Source organism: Oncorhynchus mykiss, chromosome 19 (genome assembly GCF_013265735.2).
Source record: "Oncorhynchus mykiss isolate Arlee chromosome 19, USDA_OmykA_1.1, whole genome shotgun sequence".
NCBI lineage: Eukaryota > Metazoa > Chordata > Actinopteri > Salmoniformes > Salmonidae > Oncorhynchus > Oncorhynchus mykiss.
This window is the reverse complement of record NC_048583.1, coordinates 64,767,597-64,795,105: the sequence shown is the minus strand read 5'-3', so window position 1 is coordinate 64,795,105 and position 27,509 is coordinate 64,767,597. Positions and strand designations below refer to the sequence as shown.

At 46.7% G+C, this 27,509-nt stretch overlaps 1 protein-coding gene across 1 annotated transcript in view; it reads left to right on the top strand.

Annotated features, from left to right (window-relative positions):
- Positions 1 to 27,509, top strand: part of LOC110518731 (polypeptide N-acetylgalactosaminyltransferase 16-like) — a 106,933-nt gene that overhangs the window by 61,318 nt on the left and 18,106 nt on the right. Inside the window, exons 10-13 of the mRNA XM_036955398.1 lie at positions 9,936 to 10,062; positions 11,956 to 12,132; positions 19,434 to 19,560; positions 21,299 to 21,415. Coding sequence (XP_036811293.1) covers positions 9,936 to 10,062; positions 11,956 to 12,132; positions 19,434 to 19,560; positions 21,299 to 21,415 — 548 coding nt within the window. The remainder of the gene's footprint in view (positions 1 to 9,935; positions 10,063 to 11,955; positions 12,133 to 19,433; positions 19,561 to 21,298; positions 21,416 to 27,509) is intronic.

The window sequence follows — 27,509 nt, the reverse complement described above, 5'->3', positions numbered from 1 at the left end:
TAGCCCACAGCCATTTGGCATAGCCACACCAGGACCCTAACATGAGGACAACTCAGAGGATGTATCCCACAGTCATTTGGCATAGCCACACCAGGACCCTAACATAAGGACAACTCAGAGGATGTAGCCCACAGCCATTTGGCATAGCCACACCAGGACCCTAACATAAGGACAACTCAGAGGATGTAGCCCACAGTCATTTGGCATAGCCACACCAGGACCCTAACATAAGGACAACTCAGAGGATGTAGCCCACAGTCATTTGGCATAGCCACACCAGGACCCTAACATAAGGACAACTCAGAGGATGTAGCCCACAGTCATTTGGCATAGCCACACCAGGACCCTAACATAAGGACAACTCAGAGGATGTAGCCCACAGCCATTTGGCATAGCCACACCAGGACCCTAACATGAGGACAACTCAGAGGATGTAGCCCACAGCCATTTGGCATAGCCACACCAGGACCCTAACATGAGGACAACTCAGAGGATGTAGCCCACAGACATTTGGCATAGCCACACCAGGACCTTAACATGAGGACAACTCAGAGGATGTAGCCCACAGCCATTTGGCATAGCCACACCAGGACCCTAACATGAGGACAACTCAGAGGATGTAGCCCACAGTCATTTGGCATAACCACACCAGGACCCTAACATAAGGACAACTCAGAGGATGTAGCCCACAGCCATTTGGCATAGCCACACCAGGACCCTAACATGAGGACAACTCAGAGGATGTAGCCCACAGTCATTTGGCATAGCCACACCAGGACCCTAACATGAGGACAACTCAGAGGATGTAGCCCACAGTCATATGGCACAGCCACACCAGGACCCTAACATGAGGACAACTCAGAGGATGTAGCCCACAGCCATTTGGCACAGCCACACCAGGACCCTAACATGAGGACAACTCAGAGGATGTAGCCCACAGCCATTTGGCATAGCCACACCAGGACCCTAACATGAGGACAACTCAGAGGATGTAGCCCACAGTCATTTGGCATAGCCACACCAGGACCCTAACATGAGGACAACTCAGAGGATGTAGCCCACAGTCATTTGGCATAGCCACACCAGGACCCTAACATGAGGACAACTCAGAGGATGTAGCCCACAGCCATTTGGCATAGCCACACCAGGACCCTAACATGAGGACAACTCAGAGGATGTAGCCCACAGTCATTTGGCATAGCCACACCAGGACCCTAACATGAGGACAACTCAGAGGATGTAGCCCACAGCCATTTGGCATAGCCACACCAGGACCCTAACATGAGGACAACTCAGAGGATGTAGCCCACAGTCATTTGGCATAGCCACACCAGGACCCTAACATGAGGACAACTCAGAGGATGTAGCCCACAGTCATTTGGCATAGCCACACCAGGACCCTAACATGAGGACAACTCAGAGGATGTAGCCCACAGCCATTTGGCATAGCCACACCAGGACCCTAACATGAGGACAACTCAGAGGATGTAGCCCACAGTCATTTGGCATAGCCACACCAGGACCCTAACATGAGGACAACTCAGAGGATGTAGCCCACAGCCATTTGGCATAGCCACACCAGGACCCTAACATGAGGACAACTCAGAGGATGTAGCCCACAGTCATTTGGCATAGCCACACCAGGACCCTAACATGAGGACAACTCAGAGGATGTAGCCCACAGCCATTTGGCATAGCCACACCAGGACCCTAACATGAGGACAACTCAGAGGATGTAGCCCACAGTCATTTGGCATAGCCACACCAGGACCCTAACATGAGGACAACTCAGAGGATGTAGCCCACAGTCATTTGGCATAGCCACACCAGGACCCTAACATGAGGACAACTCAGAGGATGTAGCCCACAGCCATTTGGCATAGCCACACCAGGACCCTAACATGAGGACAACTCAGAGGATGTAGCCCACAGTCATTTGGCATAGCCACACCAGGACCCTAACATGAGGACAACTCAGAGGATGTAGCCCACAGTCATTTGGCATAGCCACACCAGGACCCTAACATGAGGACAACTCAGAGGATGTAGCCCACAGCCATTTGGCATAGCCACACCAGGACCCTAACATAAGGACAACTCAGAGGATGTAGCCCACAGTCATTTGGCATAGCCACACCAGGACCCTAACATGAGGACAACTCAGAGGATGTAGCCCACAGCCATTTGGCATAGCCACACCAGGACCCTAACATAAGGACAACTCAGAGGATGTAGCCCACAGCCATTTGGCATAGCCACACCAGGACCCTAACATGAGGACAACTCAGAGGATGTAGCCCACAGTCATTTGGCATTGCCACACCAGGACCTTAACATGAGGACAACTCAGAGGATGTAGCCCACAGCCATTTGGCATAGCCACACCAGGACCCTAACATACCCATAAGGACAACTCAGAGGATGTAGCCCACAGCCATTTGGCATAGCCACACCAGGACCCTAACATGAGGACAACTCAGAGGATGTAGCCCACAGTCATTTGGCATAGCCACACCAGGACCCTGACATACCCATAAGGACAACTCAGAGGATGTAGCCCACAGCCATTTGGCACAGCCACACCAGGACCCTAACATGAGGACAACTCAGAGGATGTAGCCCACAGCCATTTGGCATAGCCACACCAGGACCCTAACATAAGGACAACTCAGAGGATGTAGCCCACAGCCATTTGGCATAGCCACACCAGGACCCTAACATCAGGACAACTCAGAGGATGTAGCCCACAGTCATTTGGCATAGCCACACCAGGACCCTAACATGAGGACAACTCAGAGGATGTAGCCCACAGTCATTTGGCATAGCCACACCAGGACCTTAACATGAGGACAACTCAGAGGATGTAGCCCACAGTCATTTGGCATAGCCACACCAGGACCCTAACATGAGGACAACTCAGAGGATGTAGCCCACAGTCATTTGGCATAGCCACACCAGGACCCTAACATGAGGACAACTCAGAGGATGTAGCCCACAGCCATTTGGCATAGCCACACCAGGACCCTAACATACCCATAAGGACAACTCAGAGGATGTAGCCCACAGCCATTTGGCATAGCCACACCAGGACCCTAACATGAGGACAACTCAGAGGATGTAGCCCACAGCCATTTGGCATAGCCACACCAGGACCCTAACATGAGGACAACTCAGAGGATGTAGCCCACAGTCATTTGGCATAGCCACACCAGGACCCTAACATGAGGACAACTCAGAGGATGTAGCCCACAGTCATTTGGCATAGCCACACCAGGACCCTAACATGAGGACAACTCAGAGGATGTAGCCCACAGCCATTTGGCATAGCCACACCAGGACCCTAACATGAAGACAACTCAGAGGATGTAGCCCACAGCCATTTGGCATAGCCACACCAGGACCCTAACATAAGGACAACTCAGAGGATGTAGCCCACAGCCATTTGGCATAGCCACACCAGGACCCTAACATGAGGACAACTCAGAGTATGTAGCCCACAGCCATTTGGCATAGCCACACCAGGACCCTAACATGAGGACAACTCAGAGTATGTAGCCCACAGCCATTTGGCATAGCCACACCAGGACCCTAACATAAGGACAACTCAGCGGATGTAGCCCACAGCCATTTGGCATAGCCACACCAGGACCCTAACATACCTACAACTCAGAGGATGTAGCCCACAGACATTTGGCATAGCCACACCAGGACCCTAACATGAGGACAACTCAGAGTATGTAGCCCACAGCCATTTGGCATAGCCACACCAGGACCCTAACATGAGGACAACTCAGAGGATGTAGCCCACAGCCATTTGGCATAGCCACACCAGGACCCTAACATGAGGACAACTCAGAGGATGTAGCCCACAGCCATTTGGCATAGCCACACCAGGACCCTAACATGAGGACAACTCAGAGGATGTAGCCCACAGCCATTTGGCATAGCCACACCAGGACCCTAACATACCCATAAGGACAACTCAGAGGATGTAGCCCACAGCCATTTGGCATAGCCACACCAGGACCCTAACATGAGGACAACTCAGAGAATGTAGCCCACAGCCATTTGGCATAGCCACACCAGGACCCTAACATGAGGACAACTCAGAGGATGTAGCCCACAGCCATTTGGCATAGCCACACCAGGACCCTAACATAAGGACAACTCAGAGGATGTAGCCCACAGTCATTTGGCATAGCCACACCAGGACCCTAACATGAGGACAACTCAGAGAATGTAGCCCACAGCCATTTGGCATAGCCACACCAGGACCCTAACATAAGGACAACTCAGAGGATGTAGCCCACAGCCATTTGGCATAGCCACACCAGGACCCTAACATGAGGACAACTCAGAGAATGTAGCCCACAGCCATTTGGCATAGCCACACCAGGACCCTAACATGAGGACAACTCAGAGGATGTAGCCCACAGCCATTTGGCATAGCCACACCAGGACCCTAACATGAGGACAACTCAGAGGATGTAGCCCACAGCCATTTGGCATAGCCACACCAGGACCCTAACATGAGGACAACTCAGAGTATGTAGCCCACAGCCATTTGGCATAGCCACACCAGGACCCTAACATGAGGACAACTCAGAGGATGTAGCCCACAGCCATTTGGCACAGCCACACCAGGACCCTAACATGAGGACAATTCAGAGGATGTAGCCCACAGCCATTTGGCATAGCCACACCAGGACCCTAACATGAGGACAACTCAGAGGATGTAGCCCACAGTCATTTGGCATAGCCACACCAGAACCCTAACATGAGGACAACTCAGAGGATGTAGCCCACAGTCATTTGGCATAGCCACACCAGGACCCTAACATGAGGACAACTCAGAGGATGTAGCCCACAGCCATTTGGCATAGCCACACCAGGACCCTAACATGAGGACAACTCAGAGGATGTAGCCCACAGCCATTTGGCATAGCCACACCAGGACCCTAACATGAGGACAACTCAGAGGATGTAGCCCACAGCCATTTGGCATAGCCACACCAGGACCCTAACATAAGGACAACTCAGAGGATGTAGCCCACAGCCATTTGGCATAGCCACACCAGGACCCTAACATGAGGACAACTCAGAGGATGTAGCCCACAGCCATTTGGCATAGCCACACCAGGACCCTAACATGAGGACAACTCAGAGGATGTAGCCCACAGCCATTTGGCATAGCCACACCAGGACCCTAACATGAGGACAACTCAGAGTATGTAGCCCACAGCCATTTGGCATAGCCACACCAGGACCCTAACATGAGGACAACTCAGAGTATGTAGCCCACAGCCATTTGGCATAGCCACACCAGGACCCTAACATAAGGACAACTCAGCGGATGTAGCCCACAGCCATTTGGCATAGCCACACCAGGACCCTAACATACCTACAACTCAGAGGATGTAGCCCACAGACATTTGGCATAGCCACACCAGGACCCTAACATGAGGACAACTCAGAGTATGTAGCCCACAGCCATTTGGCATAGCCACACCAGGACCCTAACATGAGGACAACTCAGAGGATGTAGCCCACAGCCATTTGGCATAGCCACACCAGGACCCTAACATGAGGACAACTCAGAGGATGTAGCCCACAGCCATTTGGCATAGCCACACCAGGACCCTAACATGAGGACAACTCAGAGGATGTAGCCCACAGCCATTTGGCATAGCCACACCAGGACCCTAACATACCCATAAGGACAACTCAGAGGATGTAGCCCACAGCCATTTGGCATAGCCACACCAGGACCCTAACATGAGGACAACTCAGAGAATGTAGCCCACAGCCATTTGGCATAGCCACACCAGGACCCTAACATGAGGACAACTCAGAGGATGTAGCCCACAGCCATTTGGCATAGCCACACCAGGACCCTAACATAAGGACAACTCAGAGGATGTAGCCCACAGTCATTTGGCATAGCCACACCAGGACCCTAACATGAGGACAACTCAGAGAATGTAGCCCACAGCCATTTGGCATAGCCACACCAGGACCCTAACATAAGGACAACTCAGAGGATGTAGCCCACAGCCATTTGGCATAGCCACACCAGGACCCTAACATGAGGACAACTCAGAGAATGTAGCCCACAGCCATTTGGCATAGCCACACCAGGACCCTAACATGAGGACAACTCAGAGGATGTAGCCCACAGCCATTTGGCATAGCCACACCAGGACCCTAACATGAGGACAACTCAGAGGATGTAGCCCACAGCCATTTGGCATAGCCACACCAGGACCCTAACATAAGGACAACTCAGAGGATGTAGCCCACAGCCATTTGGCATAGCCACACCAGGACCCTAACATGAGGACAACTCAGAGGATGTAGCCCACAGCCATTTGGCATAGCCACACCAGGACCCTAACATGAGGACAACTCAGAGGATGTAGCCCACAGCCATTTGGCATAGCCACACCAGGACCCTAACATGAGGACAACTCAGAGGATGTTATTCTGTTCTTCTGAAATAGACTACATTTCCTTCATATCATGTTTCTTTAGACCAGTCTAAAATAAATAATGGATTTATTGTGATGGTGTAGACTATATTATATGGATTTATTGTGATGGTGTAGGTAGGCTATATTACATGGATTTATTGTGATGGTGTAGGTAGACTATATTACATGGATTTATTGTGATGGTGTAGGCTATATTACATGGATTTATTGTGATGGTGTAGGTAGACTATATTACATGGATTTATTGTGATGGTGTAGACTATATTACATGGATTTATTGTGATGGTGTAGGCTATATTACATGGATTTATTGTGATGGTGTAGGTAGACTATATTACATGGATTTATTGTGATGGTGTAGACTATATTACATGGATTTATTGTGATGGTGTAGACTATATTACATGGATTTATTGTGATGGTGTAGGTAGACTATATTACATGGATTTATTGTGATGGTGTAGACTATATTACATGGATTTATTGTGATGGTGTAGGTAGACTATATTACATGGATTTATTGTGATGGTGTAGGTAGACTATATTACATGGATTTATTGTGATGGTGTAGACTATATTACATGGATTTATTGTGATGGTGTAGACTATATTACATGGATTTATTGTGATGGTGTAGACTATATTACATGGATTTATTGTGATGGTGTAGACTATATTACATGGATTTATTGTGATGGTGTAGGTAGACTATATTACATGGATTTATTGTGATGGTGTAGGTAGACTATATTACATGGATTTATTGTGATGGTGTAGGTAGACTATATTACATGGATTTATTGTGATGGTGTAGGTAGACTATATTACATGGATTTATTATGATGGTGTAGGTAGACTATACTATATGGATTTATTGTGATGGTGTAGACTATATTACATGGATTTATTGTGATGGTGTAGGTAGACTATATTACATGGATTTATTGTGATGGGGTAGACTATATTACATGGATTTATTGTGATGGTGTAGGTAGACTATATTACATGGATTTATTGTGATGGTGTAGACTATATTACATGGATTTATTGTGATGGGGTAGACTATATTACATGGATTTATTGTGATGGTGTAGACTATATTACATGGATTTATTGTGATGGTGTAGGTAGACTATATTACATGGATTTATTGTGATGGTTTAGGTAGACTATATTACATGGATTTATTGTGATGGTGTAGACTATATTACATGGATTTATTGTGATGGTGTAGGTAGACTATATTACATGGATTTATTGTGATGGTGTAGACTATATTACATGGATTTATTGTGATGGTGTAGGTAGACTATATTACATGGATTTATTGTGATGGTGTAGACTATATTACATGGATTTATTGTGATGGTGTAGGTAGACTATATTACATGGATTTATTGTGATGGTGTAGGTAGACTATATTACATGGATTTATTGTGATGGTGTAGGTAGACTATATTATATGGATTTATTGTGATGGTGTAGGTAGACTATATTACATGGATTTATTGTGATGGTGTAGGTAGACTATATTACATGGATTTATTGTGATGGTGTAGGTAGACTATATTACATGGATGTATTGTGATGGTGTAGACTATATTACATGGATTTATTGTGATGGTGTAGACTATATTACATGGATTTATTGTGATGGTGTAGGCTATATTACATGGATTTATTGTGATGGTGTAGACTATATTACATGGATTTATTGTGATGGTGTAGGTAGACTATATTACATGGATTTATTGTGATGGTGTAGACTATATTACATGGATTTATTGTGATGGTGTAGACTATATTACATGGATTTATTGTGATGGTGTAGGCTATATTACATGGATTTATTGTGATGGTGTAGACTATATTACATGGATTTATTGTGATGGTGTAGGTAGACTATATTACATGGATTTATTGTGATGGTGTAGGTAGACTATATTACATGGATTTATTAGACTTTTTATAACGTTCCAAAGGTCTGCATCAGTGTCTTGTAGGCTGAGTGGAATCCAGGAGATGCTTGACAACCGACTAGTAGGACCTCAGAGATACCAACACTATGTGGCGTGCAGACCTGGGTTTAGCTTCAAAACGATATTCATTTGACCAGACCTACAATACTTATTTTCCACCATAATTTGCAAATAAATTCATTAAAAATCCTACAATGTGATTTTCTGGATTTTTTCCCCTCATTTTGTCTGTCATAGTTGAAGTGTACCTTTGATGAAAATTACAGGCCTCTCTCGTCTTTTTAAGTGGGAGAACTTGCACAATTGGTGGCTGACTAAATACTTTTTTGCCCCACTGTGTGTTGACAGTAACACTCAATCACATCAGGATTTAAATGGCAGATCATCATCATGCCCGTTATTTGAAAGTAAATTCTATAATTTGCCTTTATCTGGTGGAGCTTGTCTGTTAGAACTGAACAAGAAGCATCTCACACTGAGTCCTCCAACAGAACTACTTGTCTGATCTGCATTAGCCCTCATTAGCAGAGTTGGCCGTATACTTCATCTGGTACACATCAGTCAGAACAAGAAGCTCGGGAGGTTAATGGTGTCTCTCTCTGTATAATCTCCTATAAATATAACACATATCCTGTCTGTGTCTGTCTGTCCTGGTGTCACTCTTCAGAGCTGTCGCTCAGAGTGGGGATGTGTGTTGGCAGACCAGACTGTGTATATGTGTGTGTTCGTGTTGACACATATTAAATATAAACAATGTGTGTGTGTGTGTGTCTACGTGTGTGCGTATAATCTCCTACATATTGAATATACAGTGAAATTTGGAAAGTATTCAGACCCCTTGACTTTTTCCAGATTTTGTTCTGTTACAGTCTTATTCTAAAATTGATTCAATAGTTTTTTTCATCATCATCATCAATACCCCATAATAACATCACCCCATAATGGGGTAATTATGGGGTATTGTGATGTCATTATGGGGTATTGTGATGTCATTATGGGGTATTGTGATGTCATTATGGGGTATTGTGATGTCATTATGGGGTATTGTGATGTCATTATGGGGTATTGTGATGTCATTATGGGGTATTGTGATGTCATTATGGGGTATTGTGATGTCATTATGGGGTATTGTGATGTCATTATGGGGTATTGTGATGTCATTATGGGGTATTGTGATGTCATTATGGGGTATTGTGTGTAGATTGAGGAGGAACATTTTAGAGTACGGCTGTAACGTAACAAAAGGGAAGGGGTAGGGGTTAGGGGTTAGGGGTTAGGGTTAAGGGTTAAGGGTTAGGGGGTTAGGGTTAGGGTTTAGGGTTAGGGCTAGGGTTAGGGTTAGGGTTTCCCTTTACCTACTGTGTCCCTCCCTCCTCAGAGTTGTCCTTCAGGGTGTGGATGTGTGTTGGGAGCCTGGAGATTCTGTTAGGGTTTCCCTGTACATACTGTGTCCCTCCCTCCTCAGAGTTGTCCTTCAGGGTGTGGATGTGTGGCGGGAGCCTGGAGATTCTGCCCTGCAGCAGGGTGGGACACGTCTTCAGGAAACGACACCCCTACGACTTCCCAGAGGGCAATGCTCTCACATACATCAAGTAAGTGGGCTGGGCTACGCTCTGCAACTAACTTTTCAGAGTCCAGACAAAGCAGCCCTTTTCAAATCTCTCCTCTGGGACCCCCAGCCGTTCTCCAACCTCTCCTCGGGGACCCCCAGCCGTTCTCCAACCTCTCCTCGGGGACCCCCAGCCGTTCTCCAACTTCTCCTCGGGGTCTCCCAGCCGTTCTCCAACTTCTCCTCGGGGACCCCCAGCCGTTCTCTAACCTCTCCACGGGGACCCCCAGCCGTTCTCTAACCTCTCCTCGGGGACCCCCAGCCGTTCTCTAACCTCTCCACGGGGACCCCCAGCCGTTCTCCAACTTCTCCTCGGGGACCCCCAGCCGTTCTCCAACTTCTCCACGGGGACCCCCAGCCGTTCTCTAACCTCTCCTCGGGGACCCCCAGCCGTTCTCCAACTTCTCCTCGGGGACCCCCAGCCGTTCTCTAACCTCTCAACGGGGACCCCCAGCCGTTCTCCAACTTCTCCTCGGGGACCCCCAGCCGTTCTCCAACTTCTCCACGGGGACCCCCAGCCGTTCTCTAACCTCTCCTCGGGGACCCCCAGCCGTTCTCCAACTTCTCCTCGGGGACCCCCAGCCGTTCTCCAACTTCTCCTCGGGGACCCCCAGCCGTTCCATGTATTTAAACTATTCCACAGCTGGAACACTTGATTCAACTTGTCAACTAATCTTCAAGCCCTGGACTACGTGAATCAGGTGAGTAAGTTCAGAGCTATAAGGAGTTATAAAACGTCTTGAGGTCCCAGAGGAGAGGTTTGGAATGTATCTCAGTCCCAGAGGAGATGTTTGGAATTTATCTCAGTCCCAGAGGAGAGGTTTGAAATGTATCCCAGTCCCAGAGGAGAGGTTTGAAATGTCTTGAGGTCCCAGAGGAGATGTTTGAAACGTCTTGAGGTCTCAGAGGAGAGGTTTGAAATGTATCCCAGTCCCAGAGGAGAGGTTTGAAAAAGGCTGGATTAGAGAGCCAGCCACTAGCCATACCTTCCTTTGTACTGTCTGCCTTCCTCTGTACTGTCTGCCTTCCTCTGTACTGTCTGCCTTCCTCTGTACTGTACTGTCTGCCTTCCTCTGTACTGTACTGTCTGCCTTCCTCTGTACTGTCTGCCTTCCTCTGTACTGTCTGCCTTCCTCTGTACTGTCTGCCTTCCTCTGTACTGTACTGTCTGCCTTCCTCTGTTTTGTAATGTCTGCCTTCCTCTGTACTGTCTGCCTTCCTCTGTACTGTCTACCTTCCTCTGTTCTGTCTGCCTTCCTCTGTACTGTCTGCCTTCCTCTGTACTGTCTGCCTTCCTCTATATTGTCTGCCTTCCTCTGTACTGTCTGCCTTCCTCTGTACTGTACTGTCTGCCTTCCTCTGTACTGTCTGCCTTCCTCTGTACTGTCTGCCTTCCTCTGTTTTGTAATGTCTGCCTTCCTCTGTTCTGTCTGCCTTCCTCTGTACTGTCTACCTTCCTCTGTACTGTCTGCCTTCCTCTGTACTGTCTGCCTTCCTCTGTACTGTCTGCCTTCCTCTGTATTGTCTGCCTTCCTCTGTACTGTCTGCCTTCCTCTGTACTGTACTGTCTGCCTTCCTCTGTACTGTCTGCATTCCTCTGTACTGTACTGTCTGCCTTCCTCTGTACTGTCTGCCTTCCTCTGTATTGTCTGCCTTCCTCTGTACTGTCTGCCTTCCTCTGTACTGTACTGTCTGCCTTCCTCTGTACTGTCTGACTTCCTCTGTACTGTCTGCATTCCTCTGTACTGTACTGTGTTATTATCCTACCTGACCAGTTGTGTGTGTGTGTGTGTGTGTGTGTGTGTGTGTGTGTGTGTGTGTGTGTGTGTGTGTGTGTGTGTGTGTGTGTGTGTGTGTGTGTGTGTGATGATGTCAGGAACACACGTCGAGCAGCAGAGGTGTGGATGGATGAGTATAAACAGTACTACTACTCAGCCAGGCCCTCAGCACAGGGCAAGGCCTTTGGCAGCATTGCAGAGCGTCTGACTCTGAGACGCAAACTGAACTGCAAGTCCTTCCGTTGGTATATGGAGAACGTTTACCCTGAACTAAGGTAAGAGGAGACAGTCTCTCTCTACTGGCTAACCAGACAGTCTCTCTCTACTGGCTAACCAGACAGTCTCTCTACTGGCTAACCAGACAGTCTCTCTACTGGCTAACCAGACAGTCTCTCTCTACTGGGTAACCAGACAGTCTCTCTCTACTGGCTAACCAGACAGTCTCTCTACTGGGTAACCAGACAGTCTCTCTCTACTGGCTAACCAGACAGTCTCTCTCTACTGGCTAACCAGACAGTCTCTCTACTGGGTAACCAGACAGTCTCTACTGGCTAACCAGACAGTCTCTACTGGCTAACCAGACAGTCTCTCTCTACTGGCTAACCAGACAGTCTCTCTCTACTGGCTAACCAGACAGTCTCTACTGGCTAACCAGACAGTCTCTCTCTACTGGCTAACCAGACAGTCTCTACTGGCTAACCAGACAGTCTCTACTGGCTAACCAGACAGTCTCTACTGGCTAACCAGACAGTCTCTACTGGCTAACCAGACAGTCTCTCTCTACTGGCTAACCAGACAGTCTCTACTGGCTAACCAGACAGTCTCTCTACTGGGTAACCAGACAGTCTCTACTGGCTAACCAGACAGTCTCTACTGGCTAACCAGACAGTCTCTCTCTACTGGCTAACCAGACAGTATCTCTACTGGGTAACCAGACAGTCTCTACTGGCTAACCAGACAGTCTCTCTATACTGGCTAACCAGACAGTCTCTCTCTACTGGGTAACCAGACAGTCTCTCTCTACTGGGTAACCAGACAGTCTCTCTCTAATGGGTAACCAGACAGTCTCTCTATACTGGCTAACCAGACAGTCTCTCTCTACTGGGTAACCAGACAGTCTCTCTCTCTACTGGGTAACCAGACAGTCTCTCTCTACTGGCTAACCAGACACTCTCTCTCTACCGGCTAACCAGACAGTCTCTCTATACTGGCTAACCAGACAGTCTCTCTCTTCTGGCTAACCAGACAGTCTCTCTCTACTGGCTAACCAGACAGTCTCTCTCTACCGGCTAACCAGACAGTCTCTCTCTACCGGCTAACCAGACAGTCTCTACTTGCTAACCAGACAGTATCTCTACTGGCTAACCAGACAGTCTCTCTCTACCGGCTAACCAGACAGTCTCTACTTGCTAACCAGACAGTATCTCTACTGGCTAACCAGACAGTATCTCTACTGGCTAACCAGACAGTCTCTCTCTACCGGCTAACCAGACAGTCTCTACTTGCTAACCAGACAGTATCTCTACTGGGTAACCAGACAGTCTCTACTGGATAACCAGACAGTCTCTCTATACTGGCTAACCAGACAGTCTTTCTCTACTGGGTAACTAGACAGTCTTTCTCTACTGGCTAACCAGACAGTCTCTACTGGCTAACCAGACAGTCTCCACTGGCTAACCAGACAGTCTTTCTCTACTGGCTAACCAGACAGTCTTTACTGGCTAACCAGACAGTCTCTCACTACTGCCTAACCAGACTGTTTTCCTGTATAGCACCATTCAGAGTCACGTTTATTGCCCTACAAGAGGGCATCTTTGCACAGCTCACACATTACATACACACAGCATCTAGGAAACACAGCATCTAGGATACACAGCATCTAGGAAACACAGCATCTAGGAAACACAACATCTAGGAAACACAGCATCTAGAAAACACAACACAGCATCTAGGAAACACAGCATCTAGAAAACACAGCATCTAGAAAACACAACATCTAGGAAACACAGCATCTAGAAAACACAACACAGCATCTAGGAAACACAGCATCTAGGAAACACAGCATCTAGGATACACAGCATCTAGGAAACACAGCATCTAGGAAACACAGCATCTAGGAAACACAGCATCTAGGAAACACAGCATCTAGGAAACACAGCATCTAGGAAACACAGCATCTAGGAAACACAGCATCTAGGAAACACAGCATCTAGGAAACACAGCATCTAGAAAACACAACACAGCATCTAGGAAACACAGCATCTAGGAAACACAACATCTAGGAAACACAGCATCTAGGAAACACAGCATCTAGAAAACACAACATCTAGGAAACACAGCATCTAGAAAACACAGCATCTAGGAAACACAGCATCTAGGAAACACAGCATCTAGGAAACACAACATCTAGGAAACACAGCATCTAGGAAACACAGCATCTAGGAAGCACAACATCTAGGAAACACATCTCATTCAATTCCTCACTATGGTGTCAGCTAGGGTAACTTGTTTCAATTCCTCACTATGGTGTCAGCTAGGGTAACTTGTTTCAATTCTTCACTATGGTGTCAGCTAGGGTAACTTGTTTCAATTCCTCACTATGGTGTCAGCTAGGGTAACTTGTTTCAATACCTCACTATGGTGTCAGCTAGGGTAACTTGTTTCAAGTCCTCACTATGGTGTCAGCTAGGGTAACTTGTTTCAATTCCTCACTATGGTGTCAGCTAGGGTAACTTGTTTCAATTCCTCACTATGGTGTCAGCTAGGGTAACTTGTTTCAATTCCTCACTATGGTGTCAGCTAGGGTAACTTGTTTCAATTCCTCACTATGGTGTCAGCTAGGGTAACTTGTTTCAATACCTCACTATGGTGTCAGCTAGGGTAACTTTTTTCAATTCCTCACTATGGTGTCAGCTAGGGTAACTTGTTTCAATTCCTCACTATGGTGTCAGCTAGGGTAACTTGTTTCAATTCCTCACTATGGTGTCAGCTAGGGTAACTTGTTTCAATTCCTCACTATGGTGTCAGCTAGGGTGACTTGTTTCAATACCTCACTATGGTGTCAGCTAGGGTAACTTGTTTCAATTCCTCACTATGGTGTCAGCTAGGGTAACTTGTTTCAATTCCTCACTATGGTGTCAGCTAGGGTGACTTGTTTCAATGCCTCACTATGGTGTCAGCTAGGGTAACTTGTTTCAATTCCTCACTATGGTGTCAGCTAGGGTAACTTGTTTCAATTCCTCACTATGGTGTCAGCTAGGGTAACTTGTTTCAATTCCTCACTATGGTGTCAGCTAGGGTAACTTGTTTCAATTCCTCACTATGGTGTCAGCTAGGGTGACTTGTTTCAATACCTCACTATGGTGTCAGCTAGGGTAACTTGTTTCAATTCCTCACTATGGTGTCAGCTAGGGTGACTTGTTTCAATGCCTCACTATGGTGTCAGCTAGGGTAACTTGTTTCAATTCCTCACTATGGTGTCAGCTAGGGTAACTTGTTTCAATGCCTCACTATGGTGTCAGCTAGGGTGACTAGAAACACGTTATCTATTAAGTGGGTTCACCTTTGTTTGTTGTGGAATATTGAATCAAATATTTCACAGAAGATACTAGAACTTGTCAATTCAATTAGAGTTTATTACAAAAGTAACAAAGCCGAGCAATTCCATGGAAGAACCAACTGTCTCGTTACTGCTGGGAGAACCGTCTCGTTACTGATGGGAGAACAGTCTCGATACTGCTGGGAGAACAGTCTCGTTACAGATGGGAGAACAGTCTCGTTACTGCTGGGAGGACAGTCTCGTTACTGATGGGAGGACAGTCTCGTTACTGCTGGGAGAACAGTCTCTATACTGCTGGGAGAACAGTCTCGTTACTCCTGGGAGAACAGTCTCGTTACTGCTGGGAGAACAGTCTCGTTACTGCTGGGAGAACAGTCTCGTTACTGCCGGGAGAACAGTCTCGATACTGCTGGGAGAACAGTCTCGTTACTGCTGGGAGAACAGTCTCGATACTGCTGGGAGAACAGTCTCGTTACTGATGGGAGAACAGTCTCGATACTGCTGGGAGAACAGTCTCGATACTGCTGGGAGAACAGTCTCGATACTGCTGGGAGAACAGTCTCGATACTGCTGGGAGAACAGTCTCGATACTGCTGGGAGAACAGTCTCGATACTGCTGGGAGAACAGTCTCGTTACTGCTGGGAGAACAGTCTCGATACTGCTGGGAGGACAGTCTCGATACTGCTGGGAGAACAGTCTCGTTACTGATGGGAGAACAGTCTCATTACTGATGGGAGAACAGTCTCGTTACTGCTGGGAGAACAGTCTCGATACTGCTGGGAGAACAGTCTCGTTACTGCTGGGAGAACCGTCTCGTTACTGCTGGGAGAACAGTCTCGTTGCTGATGGGAGAACCGTCTCGTTACTGCTGGGAGAACAGTCTCGTTACTGATGGGAGAACAGTCTCGTTACTGCTGGGAGAACAGTCTCTATACTGCTGGGAGGACAGTCTCGTTACTGATGGGAGAACAGTCTCGTTACTGCTGGGAGAACAGTCTCGTTACTGATGGGAGAACAGTCTCGTCTCGTTACTGCTGGGAGAACCGTCTCGTTACTGCTGGGAGAACAGTCTCGTTACTGCTGGGAGAACAGTCTCTATACTGCTGGGAGAACAGTCTCGTTACTGCTGGGAGAACAGTCTCGTTACTGCTGGGAGAACAGTCTCGTCTCGTTACTGCTGGGAGAACAGTCTCGTCTCGTTACTGCTGGGAGAACAGTCTCGTTGCTGATGGGAGAACAGTCTCGTCTCGTTGCTGATGGGAGAACAGTCTTGTTGCTGATGGGAGAACAGTCTCGTTACTGCTGGGAGAACAGTCTCGTTACTGCTGGGAGAACAGTCTCGATACTGCTGGGAGAACAGTCTCGTTACTGCTGGGAGAACAGTCTCGTTACTGCTGGGAGAACAGTCTCGTTACTGCTGGGAGAACAGTCTCGTTACTGCTGGGAGAACAGTCTCGTCTCGTTACTGCTGGGAGAACAGTCTCGTTACTGATGGGAGAACAGTCTCGTTACTGCTGGGAGAACAGTCTCGTTACTGCTGGGAGAACAGTCTCGTTACTGCTGGGAGAACAGTCTCGTCTCGTTACTGCTGGGAGAACAGTCTCGTTACTGATGGGAGAACAGTCTCGTTACTGCTGGGAGAACAGTCTCGTTACTGCTGGGAGAACAGTCTTGTCTCGTTACTGATGGGAGAACAGTCTCGTTACTGATGGGAGAACAGTCTCGTTGCTGATGGGAGAACAGTCTCGTTGCTGATGGGAGAACAGTCTCTATACTGCTGGGAGAACAGTCTCGTTACTGATGGGAGAACAGTCTCGTTACTGATGGGAGAACAGTCTCGTTACTGCTGGGAGAACAGTCTCGTTACTGCTGGGAGAACAGTCTCGTCTCGTTACTGCTGGGAGAACAGTCTCTATACTGCTGGGAGAACAGTCTCGTTACTGCTGGGAGAACAGTCTCGTTACTGCTGGGAGAACAGTCTCGTCTCGTTACTGCTGGGAGAACAGTCTCGTCTCGTTACTGCTGGGAGAACAGTCTCGTTGCTGATGGGAGAACAGTCTCGTCTCGTTGCTGATGGGAGAACAGTCTCGTTGCTGATGGGAGAACAGTCTCGTTACTGCAGGGAGAACAGTCTCGTTACTGCTGGGAGAACAGTCTCGATACTGCTGGGAGAACAGTCTCGTTACTGCTGGGAGAACAGTCTCGTTACTGCTGGGAGAACAGTCTCGTTACTGCTGGGAGAACAGTCTCGTTACTGCTGGGAGAACAGTCTCGTCTCGTTACTGCTGGGAGAACAGTCTCGTTACTGATGGGAGAACAGTCTCGTTACTGCTGGGAGAACAGTCTCGTTACTGCTGGGAGAACAGTCTCGTTACTGCTGGGAGAACAGTCTCGTCTCGTTACTGCTGGGAGAACAGTCTCGTTACTGATGGGAGAACAGTCTCGTTACTGCTGGGAGAACAGTCTCGTTACTGCTGGGAGAACAGTCTCGTCTCGTTACTGATGGGAGAACAGTCTCGTTACTGATGGGAGAACAGTCTCGTTGCTGATGGGAGAACAGTCTCGTTGCTGATGGGAGAACAGTCTCTATACTGCTGGGAGAACAGTCTCGTTACTGATGGGAGAACAGTCTCGTTACTGATGGGAGAACAGTCTCGTTACTGCTGGGAGAACAGTCTCGTTACTGCTGGGAGAACAGTCTCGTCTCGTTACTGCTGGGAGAACAGTCTCTATACTGCTGGGAGAACAGTCTCGTTACTGATGGCAGAACAGTCTCGATACTGCTGGGAGAACAGTCTCGTGACTGATGGCAGAACAGTCTCGTTACTGATGGGAGAACAGTCTCGTTACTGATGGGAGAACAGTCTCGTTACTGCTGGGAGAACAGTCTCTATACTGCTGGGAGAACAGTCTCGTTACTGCTGGGAGAACCGTCTCGTTACTGCTGGGAGAACAGTCTCGTCTCGTTACTGCTGGGAGAACAGTCTCTATACTGCTGGGAGAACAGTCTCGATACTGCTGGGAGAACAGTCTCGATACTGCTGGGAGAACAGTCTCTATACTGCTGGGAGAACAGTCTCGTTACTGCTGGGAGAACAGTCTCGATACTGCTGGGAGAACAGTCTCTATACTGCTGGGAGAACAGTCTCGTTACTGCTGGGAGAACAGTCTCGATACTGCTGGGAGAACAGTCTCTATACTGCTGGGAGAACAGTCTCGTTACTGCTGGGAGAACCGTCTCGTTACTGCTGGGAGAACAGTCTCGTCTCGTTACTGCTGGGAGAACAGTCTCTATACTGCTGGGAGAACAGTCTCGTTACTGATGATGTTTCACCTACATGTTTTACGGAGACACTTTATTGTCTCTCCTGGCTGGCAACTCAACGACTGTGTTACACTGTACAGTTTGTAATACCATGACACTTTTCTAAGCCTGTGCTGTTGTTGTTGTGTTGTTTCCCCGGCAACAGATGAAAGGACTTGATGGAGTAGTGTTAACACAGCCCACATCTTCCTCTCACTCTCTCTTACCCCCTGTTTCTCTGTTCACGTTTATTCATGAATACATTTGGGATCAAACTCACCCAAGTAAAAACTATTAAAACAGTAAAAAAAATATATACAGATATAGAAATATACAGCTATACATTTATTCAGCAATATAATCATAGTTGCCTCTCTCTCTCTCTCTCTCTCTCTCTCTCTCTCTCTTCCTTCCTCCATTTTCTCTCTTTCTCTCTCTTCCTTCCTCCATTTTCTATCTCTCTCTCTCTCTCTCTCTCTCTCATTCTCTCTCTCTCCTTTTCTCTTCCTTCCTCCATTTCTCTCTCTCTCTCTCTCTCTCTCTCTCTCTCTCTCTCTCTCTCTCTCTCTCTCTCACTCTCTCTCTCTCTCTCTCTTCTCTCTCTCTCTCTTTCTGTCTCTCTTTCTGTCTCTCTCTCTCTTTCTGTCTCTTCCTTCCTTCTTCTCTCTCTCCCTCTACTTCTCTCTCCCTCTCCCTGACCCTCTCCCCCCAGGATCCCAGAGCAGGATGCAGTGTCCAGTGTGTTGAGGCAGGGAGGACTGTGTCTGGAGAGCCTTGGTGCAGACAGCCTGGGTCTGGCAGAGTGTAGAGGCACTGGAGCGATTAGGCCGCAGTCACAGGTCAGTATCATCACCCACCACTAGGGACAGGTCAGTATCATCACCCACCACTAGGGACAGGTCATTATCATCACCCACCACTAGGGACAGGTCAGTATCATCACCCACTACTAGGGACAGGTCAGTATCATCACCCACCACTAGGGACAGGTCAGTATCATCACCCACCACTAGCGAAAGGTCAGTATCATCACCCACCACTAGGGACAGGTCAGTATCATCACCCACCACTAGGGACAGGTCAGTATCATCACCCACCACTAGGGGCAGGTCAGTATCATCACCCACCACTAGGGGCAGGTCAGTATCATCACCCATCACTAGGGACAGGTGAGTATCATCACCCACCACTAGGGACAGGTCATTAACATCACCCACCACTAGGGACAGGTCAGTATCATCACCCACCACTAGGGACAGGTCAGTATCATCACCCACCACTAGGGACAGGTCAGTATCATCACCCACCACTAGGGACAGGTCAGTATCATCACCCACCACTAGGGACAGGTCATTATCATCACCCACCACTAGGGACAGGTCATTAACATCACCCACCACTAGGGACAGGTCAGTATCATCACCCACCACTAGGGACAGCCTTTAGCTCAGTGCGGATGTTGCCTGTAATCAATGGCTTCTGGTTGGGGTATGTACGTACAGTCACCTTACTGATGAAGCCAATGACTGATGTGCTGTACTCCTCAATGCCATCGGAAGAATCCCAGAACATGTTCCAGCCTGTGCTGCAAAACAGTCCTGTAGTTTAGCATCTGCTTCATCTGACCACTTTTTTATATACCGAGTCACTGGTGCTTCCTGCTTTAATTTTTGCTTGTAAGCAGGAATCAGGAGGATAGAATTATGGTCAGATTTGTCAAATGGAGGTCGAGGGAGAGCTTGTATTCATCTCCGTGTGTGGAGTAAAGGTGGTCCAGAAATGTTTTCCTCTGGTTGCACATTTAACATGTTGATAGAAATTAGATAAAACTGATTTAAGTTTCCCTGCATTAAAGTCCCCGGCCACTAGGAGCACCGCCTCTGGATGAGCGTTTTCCTGTCTGCTCATGGAGGTTTACAGGTCATTGAGTGCGGTCTTAGTGCCAGCATCAGTCTGTGGTGGAATGTAAACAGCTACTAAAAATACAGATGAAAACTCTCTAGGTAGATAGTGTGGTCTACAGCTTATCATGAGATACTCTACCTCAGGCGAGCAAAACCTCGAGACTTCCTTAGATATCGTGCACCAGCTGTTGTTTACATAACTACATAGTCCGCCCCCGCTTGTCTTACCAGACGCCACTGTTCTATCCTACATCGTATAACCAGCCAGCTGTATGTTGATGATGTCGTCGTTCAGCAACGACTCCGTGAAGCATAAGATACTACTGTTTTTAATGTCCCGATGGTAGTTTAATCTTCCTCGTAGCTCGTCGATTTTATTTTCCAATGATTGCATGTTAGCTAGTAGACCTGCAGGCAGGGCTGGGGGGGGGGGGGGGGGTTATGCGATCTCCGACGAATCCTCAGAAGGCAGTCTGACCGTCGTCCTTTTTTTCTCTGTCGTTGTGAAGAGCTGTATGTATAATGTATGTGTTGGGTAATATAATGGCTTTGCTCACGGCCTTAATGCTGGGATGCACTGTTATGTGTTGATATTGGTCCAAGAAAACTACCAAGCCCATATCTCCCTGCCTCTCTCTCTCTCTCTCTCTCTCTCTCTATCTCTCTCTCTCAGAGATGGCAGCTGGTGGAGCCTCTCCTACGCCAGCAGGACCTGTGTCTCGCCATCACAGCTTTTACTGCCGGGTCAAAGGTCAAGATGGAACCCTGCAGCAACAAGGAGCCCCGACAGGTGAGACAGTCAGACAGACAGAAAGGCAGGCAGGAAACAACCTGCCATATAATATAGTCACTGTTGCTCTGAGTGAGTGTTGTCCTCCCCATCTCTCCACTACTCTATCTCTCCATCTCTCCACCTCTGCTGCAGTGGGCCAGCTCCACTGTTGATCTATAGCATCTAGGCGGGAGCTCTAACCCGAACCATGTGTTAGGAACTGGGCCAGCCTATCCTCTCATCTCCCAGCAGTCCCATCTCTCTAGAGTTCCTAGGGAGTCAGTCAGTGTTCCCATGATTCACTGCTGCTCTGCTCTGGGCCATGATCGGCCTCTCCAGGCCAAAGCTCAGTCTACGTCCCAAAATGGCACCCTATTCCCTATATAGTGCACTACTTTTGACCAGAGCCATATATAGGGAATAGGGTGCCGTTTGGGATATAGTCCTGGTCTGAGGTTAGTCCCCACAGTAACAGAATGGATATAGCCCTGGTCTGAGGTTAGTCCCCACAGTAACAGAATGGATATGAGTATTATTCCATATTAATAACACAAACCGTAGAGTTTGTATAGAAATGTGATTCCCTTTGTGATTCCCTTTCCCTCTACAGTCTTATGTAACTAGTGATTCAGGGACTAGTGGTGTTCAGTATCTACAGCCATATGTAACTAGTGATTCAGGGACTAGTGGTGTACGGTATCTACAGCCATATGTAACTAGTGATTCAGGGACTAGTGGTGTATGGTATCTACAGCCATATGTAACTAGTGATTCAGGGACTAGTGGTGTTCAGTATCTACAGCCATATGTATCTAGTGATTCAGGGACTAGTGGTGTATGGTATCTACAGCCATATGTAACTAGTGATTCAGGGACTAGTGGTGTACGGTATCTACAGCCATATGTAACTAGTGATTCAGGGACTAGTGGTGTACGGTATCTACAGCCATATGTATCTAGTGATTCAGGGACTAGTGGTGTATGGTATCTACAGCCATATGTAACTAGTGATTCAGGGACTAGTGGTGTACGGTATCTACAGCCATATGTAACTAGTGATTCAGGGACTAGTGGTGTACGGTATCTACAGCCATATGTAACTAGTGATTCAGGGACTAGTGGTGTTCAGTATCTACAGCCATATGTAACTAGTGATTCAGGGACTAGTGGTGTACGGTATCTACAGCCATATGTAACTAGTGATTCAGGGACTAGTGGTGTACGGTATCTACAGCCATATGTAACTAGTGATTCAGGGACTAGTGGTGTTCAGTATCTACAGCCATATGTATCTAGTGATTCAGGGACTAGTGGTGTTCAGTATCTACAGCCATATGTAACTAGTGATTCAGGGACTAGTGGTGTTCAGTATCTACAGCCATATGTAACTAGTGATTCAGGGACTAGTGGTGTTCAGTATCTACAGCCATATGTAACTAGTGATTCAGGGACTAGTGGTGTACGGTATCTACAGCCATATGTAACTAGTGATTCAGGGACTAGTGGTGTTCAGTATCTACAGTCTTATGTAACTAGTGATTCAGAGACTAGTGGTGTACGGTATCTACAGCCATATGTAACTAGTGATTCAGGGACTAGTGGTGTCCGTATCTACAGCCATATGTAACTAGTGATTCAGGGACTAGTGGTGTTCAGTATCTACAGCCATATGTAACTAGTGATTCAGGGACTAGTGGTGTACGGTATCTACAGCCATATGTAACTAGTGATTCAGGGACTAGTGGTGTACGGTATCTACAGCCATATGTAACTAGTGATTCAGGGACTAGTGGTGTATGGTATCTACAGCCATATGTAACTAGTGATTCAGGGACTAGTGGTGTTCAGTATCTACAGCCATATGTAACTAGTGATTCAGGGACTAGTGGTGTATGGTATCTACAGCCATATGTAACTAGTGATTCAGGGACTAGTGGTGTTCAGTATCTACAGTCTTATGTAACTAGTGATTCAGGGACTAGTGATGTACGGTATCTACAGCCATATGTAACTAGTGATTCAGGGACTAGTGGTGTTCAGTATCTACAGCCATATGTAACTAGTGATTCAGGGACTAGTGGTGTACGGTATCTACAGCCATATGTAACTAGTGATTCAGGGACTAGTGGTGTTCAGTATCTACAGCCATATGTAACTAGTGATTCAGGGACTAGTGGTGTTCAGTATCTACAGCCATATGTAACTAGTGATTCAGGGACTAGTGGTGTTCAGTATCTACAGCCATATGTAACTAGTGATTCAGGGACTAGTGGTGTACGGTATCTACAGCCATATGTAACTAGTGATTCAGGGACTAGTGGTGTTCAGTATCTACAGCCATATGTAACTAGTGATTCAGGGACTAGTGGTGTACGGTATCTACAGCCATATGTAACTAGTGATTCAGGGACTAGTGGTGTTCAGTATCTACAGCCATATGTAACTAGTGATTCAGAGACTAGTGGTGTACGGTATCTACAGCCATATGTAACTAGTGATTCAGGGACTAGTGGTGTTCAGTATCTACAGCCATATGTAACTAGTGATTCAGGGACTAGTGGTGTATGGTATCTACAGCCATATGTAACTAGTGATTCAGGGACTAGTGGTGTTCAGTATCTACAGTCTTATGTAACTAGTGATTCAGGGACTAGTGATGTACGGTATCTACAGCCATATGTAACTAGTGATTCAGGGACTAGTGGTGTCCGTATCTACAGCCATATGTAACTAGTGATTCAGGGACTAGTGGTGTACGGTATCTACAGCCATATGTAACTAGTGATTCAGGGACTAGTGGTGTTCAGTATCTACAGCCATATGTAACTAGTGATTCAGGGACTAGTGGTGTACGGTATCTACAGCCATATGTAACTAGTGATTCAGGGACTAGTGGTGTTCGGTATCTACAGCCATATGTAACTAGTGATTCAGGGACTAGTGGTGTTCAGTATCTACAGCCATATGTAACTAGTGATTCAGGGACTAGTGGTGTACGGTATCTACAGCCATATGTAACTAGTGATTCAGGGACTAGTGGTGTTCAGTATCTACAGTCTTATGTAACTAGTGATTCAGAGACTAGTGGTGTACGGTATCTACAGCCATATGTAACTAGTGATTCAGGGACTAGTGGTGTACGGTATCTACAGCCATATGTAACTAGTGATTCAGGGACTAGTGGTGTTCAGTATCTACAGCCATATGTAACTAGTGATTCAGGGACTAGTGGTGTACGGTATCTACAGCCATATGTAACTAGTGATTCAGGGACTAGTGGTGTACGGTATCTACAGCCATATGTAACTAGTGATTCAGGGACTAGTGGTGTTCAGTATCTACAGCCATATGTATCTAGTGATTCAGGGACTAGTGGTGTTCAGTATCTACAGCCATATGTAACTAGTGATTCAGGGACTAGTGGTGTTCAGTATCTACAGCCATATGTAACTAGTGATTCAGGGACTAGTGGTGTTCAGTATCTACAGCCATATGTAACTAGTGATTCAGGGACTAGTGGTGTACGGTATCTACAGCCATATGTAACTAGTGATTCAGGGACTAGTGGTGTTCAGTATCTACAGTCTTATGTAACTAGTGATTCAGAGACTAGTGGTGTACGGTATCTACAGCCATATGTAACTAGTGATTCAGGGACTAGTGGTGTTCAGTATCTACAGCCATATGTAACTAGTGATTCAGGGACTAGTGGTGTACGGTATCTACAGCCATATGTAACTAGTGATTCAGGGACTAGTGGTGTACGGTATCTACAGCCATATGTAACTAGTGATTCAGGGACTAGTGGTGTATGGTATCTACAGCCATATGTAACTAGTGATTCAGGGACTAGTGGTGTTCAGTATCTACAGCCATATGTAACTAGTGATTCAGGGACTAGTGGTGTATGGTATCTACAGCCATATGTAACTAGTGATTCAGGGACTAGTGGTGTTCAGTATCTACAGTCTTATGTAACTAGTGATTCAGGGACTAGTGATGTACGGTATCTACAGCCATATGTAACTAGTGATTCAGGGACTAGTGGTGTTCAGTATCTACAGCCATATGTAACTAGTGATTCAGGGACTAGTGGTGTACGGTATCTACAGCCATATGTAACTAGTGATTCAGGGACTAGTGGTGTTCAGTATCTACAGCCATATGTAACTAGTGATTCAGGGACTAGTGGTGTTCAGTATCTACAGCCATATGTAACTAGTGATTCAGGGACTAGTGGTGTTCAGTATCTACAGCCATATGTAACTAGTGATTCAGGGACTAGTGGTGTACGGTATCTACAGCCATATGTAACTAGTGATTCAGGGACTAGTGGTGTTCAGTATCTACAGCCATATGTAACTAGTGATTCAGGGACTAGTGGTGTACGGTATCTACAGCCATATGTAACTAGTGATTCAGGGACTAGTGGTGTTCAGTATCTACAGCCATATGTAACTAGTGATTCAGAGACTAGTGGTGTACGGTATCTACAGCCATATGTAACTAGTGATTCAGGGACTAGTGGTGTTCAGTATCTACAGCCATATGTAACTAGTGATTCAGGGACTAGTGGTGTATGGTATCTACAGCCATATGTAACTAGTGATTCAGGGACTAGTGGTGTTCAGTATCTACAGTCTTATGTAACTAGTGATTCAGGGACTAGTGATGTACGGTATCTACAGCCATATGTAACTAGTGATTCAGGGACTAGTGGTGTCCGTATCTACAGCCATATGTAACTAGTGATTCAGGGACTAGTGGTGTACGGTATCTACAGCCATATGTAACTAGTGATTCAGGGACTAGTGGTGTTCGGTATCTACAGCCATATGTAACTAGTGATTCAGGGACTAGTGGTGTTCAGTATCTACAGCCATATGTAACTAGTGATTCAGGGATTAGTGGTGTACGGTATCTACAGCCATATGTAACTAGTGATTCAGGGACTAGTGGTGTTCAGTATCTACAGTCTTATGTAACTAGTGATTCAGAGACTAGTGGTGTACGGTATCTACAGCCATATGTAACTAGTGATTCAGGGACTAGTGGTGTTCAGTATCTACAGCCATATGTAACTAGTGATTCAGGGACTAGTGGTGTTCAGTATCTACAGCCATATGTAACTAGTGATTCAGGGACTAGTGGTGTACGGTATCTACAGCCATATGTAACTAGTGATTCAGGGACTAGTGGTGTTCAGTATCTACAGCCATATGTAACTAGTGATTCAGGGACTAGTGGTGTTCAGTATCTACAGCCATATGTAACTAGTGATTCAGGGACTAGTGGTGTTCAGTATCTACAGTCTTATGTAACTAGTGATTCAGGGACTAGTGGTGTACGGTATCTACAGCCATATGTAACTAGTGATTCAGGGACTAGTGGTGTTCAGTATCTACAGCCATATGTAACTAGTGATTCAGGGACTAGTGGTGTTCGGTATCTACAGCCATATGTAACTAGTGATTCAGGGACTAGTGGTGTTCAGTATCTACAGCCATATGTATCTAGTGATTCAGGGACTAGTGGTGTTCAGTATCTACAGCCATATGTAACTAGTGATTCAGGGACTAGTGGTGTTCAGTATCTACAGCCATATGTAACTAGTGATTCAGGGACTAGTGGTGTTCAGTATCTACAGTCTTATGTAACTAGTGATTCAGGGACTAGTGATGTACGGTATCTACAGCCATATGTAACTAGTGATTCAGGGACTAGTGGTGTTCAGTATCTACAGCCATATGTAACTAGTGATTCAGGGACTAGTGGTGTTCGGTATCTACAGCCATATGTAACTAGTGATTCAGGGACTAGTGGTGTTCAGTATCTACAGTCTTATGTAACTAGTGATTCAGGGACTAGTGGTGTTCAGTATCTACAGCCATATGTAACTAGTGATTCAGGGACTAGTGGTGTTCAGTATCTACAGCCATATGTAACTAGTGATTCAGGGACTAGTGGTGTTCAGTATCTACAGCCATATGTAACTAGTGATTCAGGGACTAGTGGTGTTCGGTATCTACAGCCATATGTAACTAGTGATTCAGGGACTAGTGGTGTACGGTATCTACAGCCATATGTAACTAGTGATTCAGGGACTAGTGGT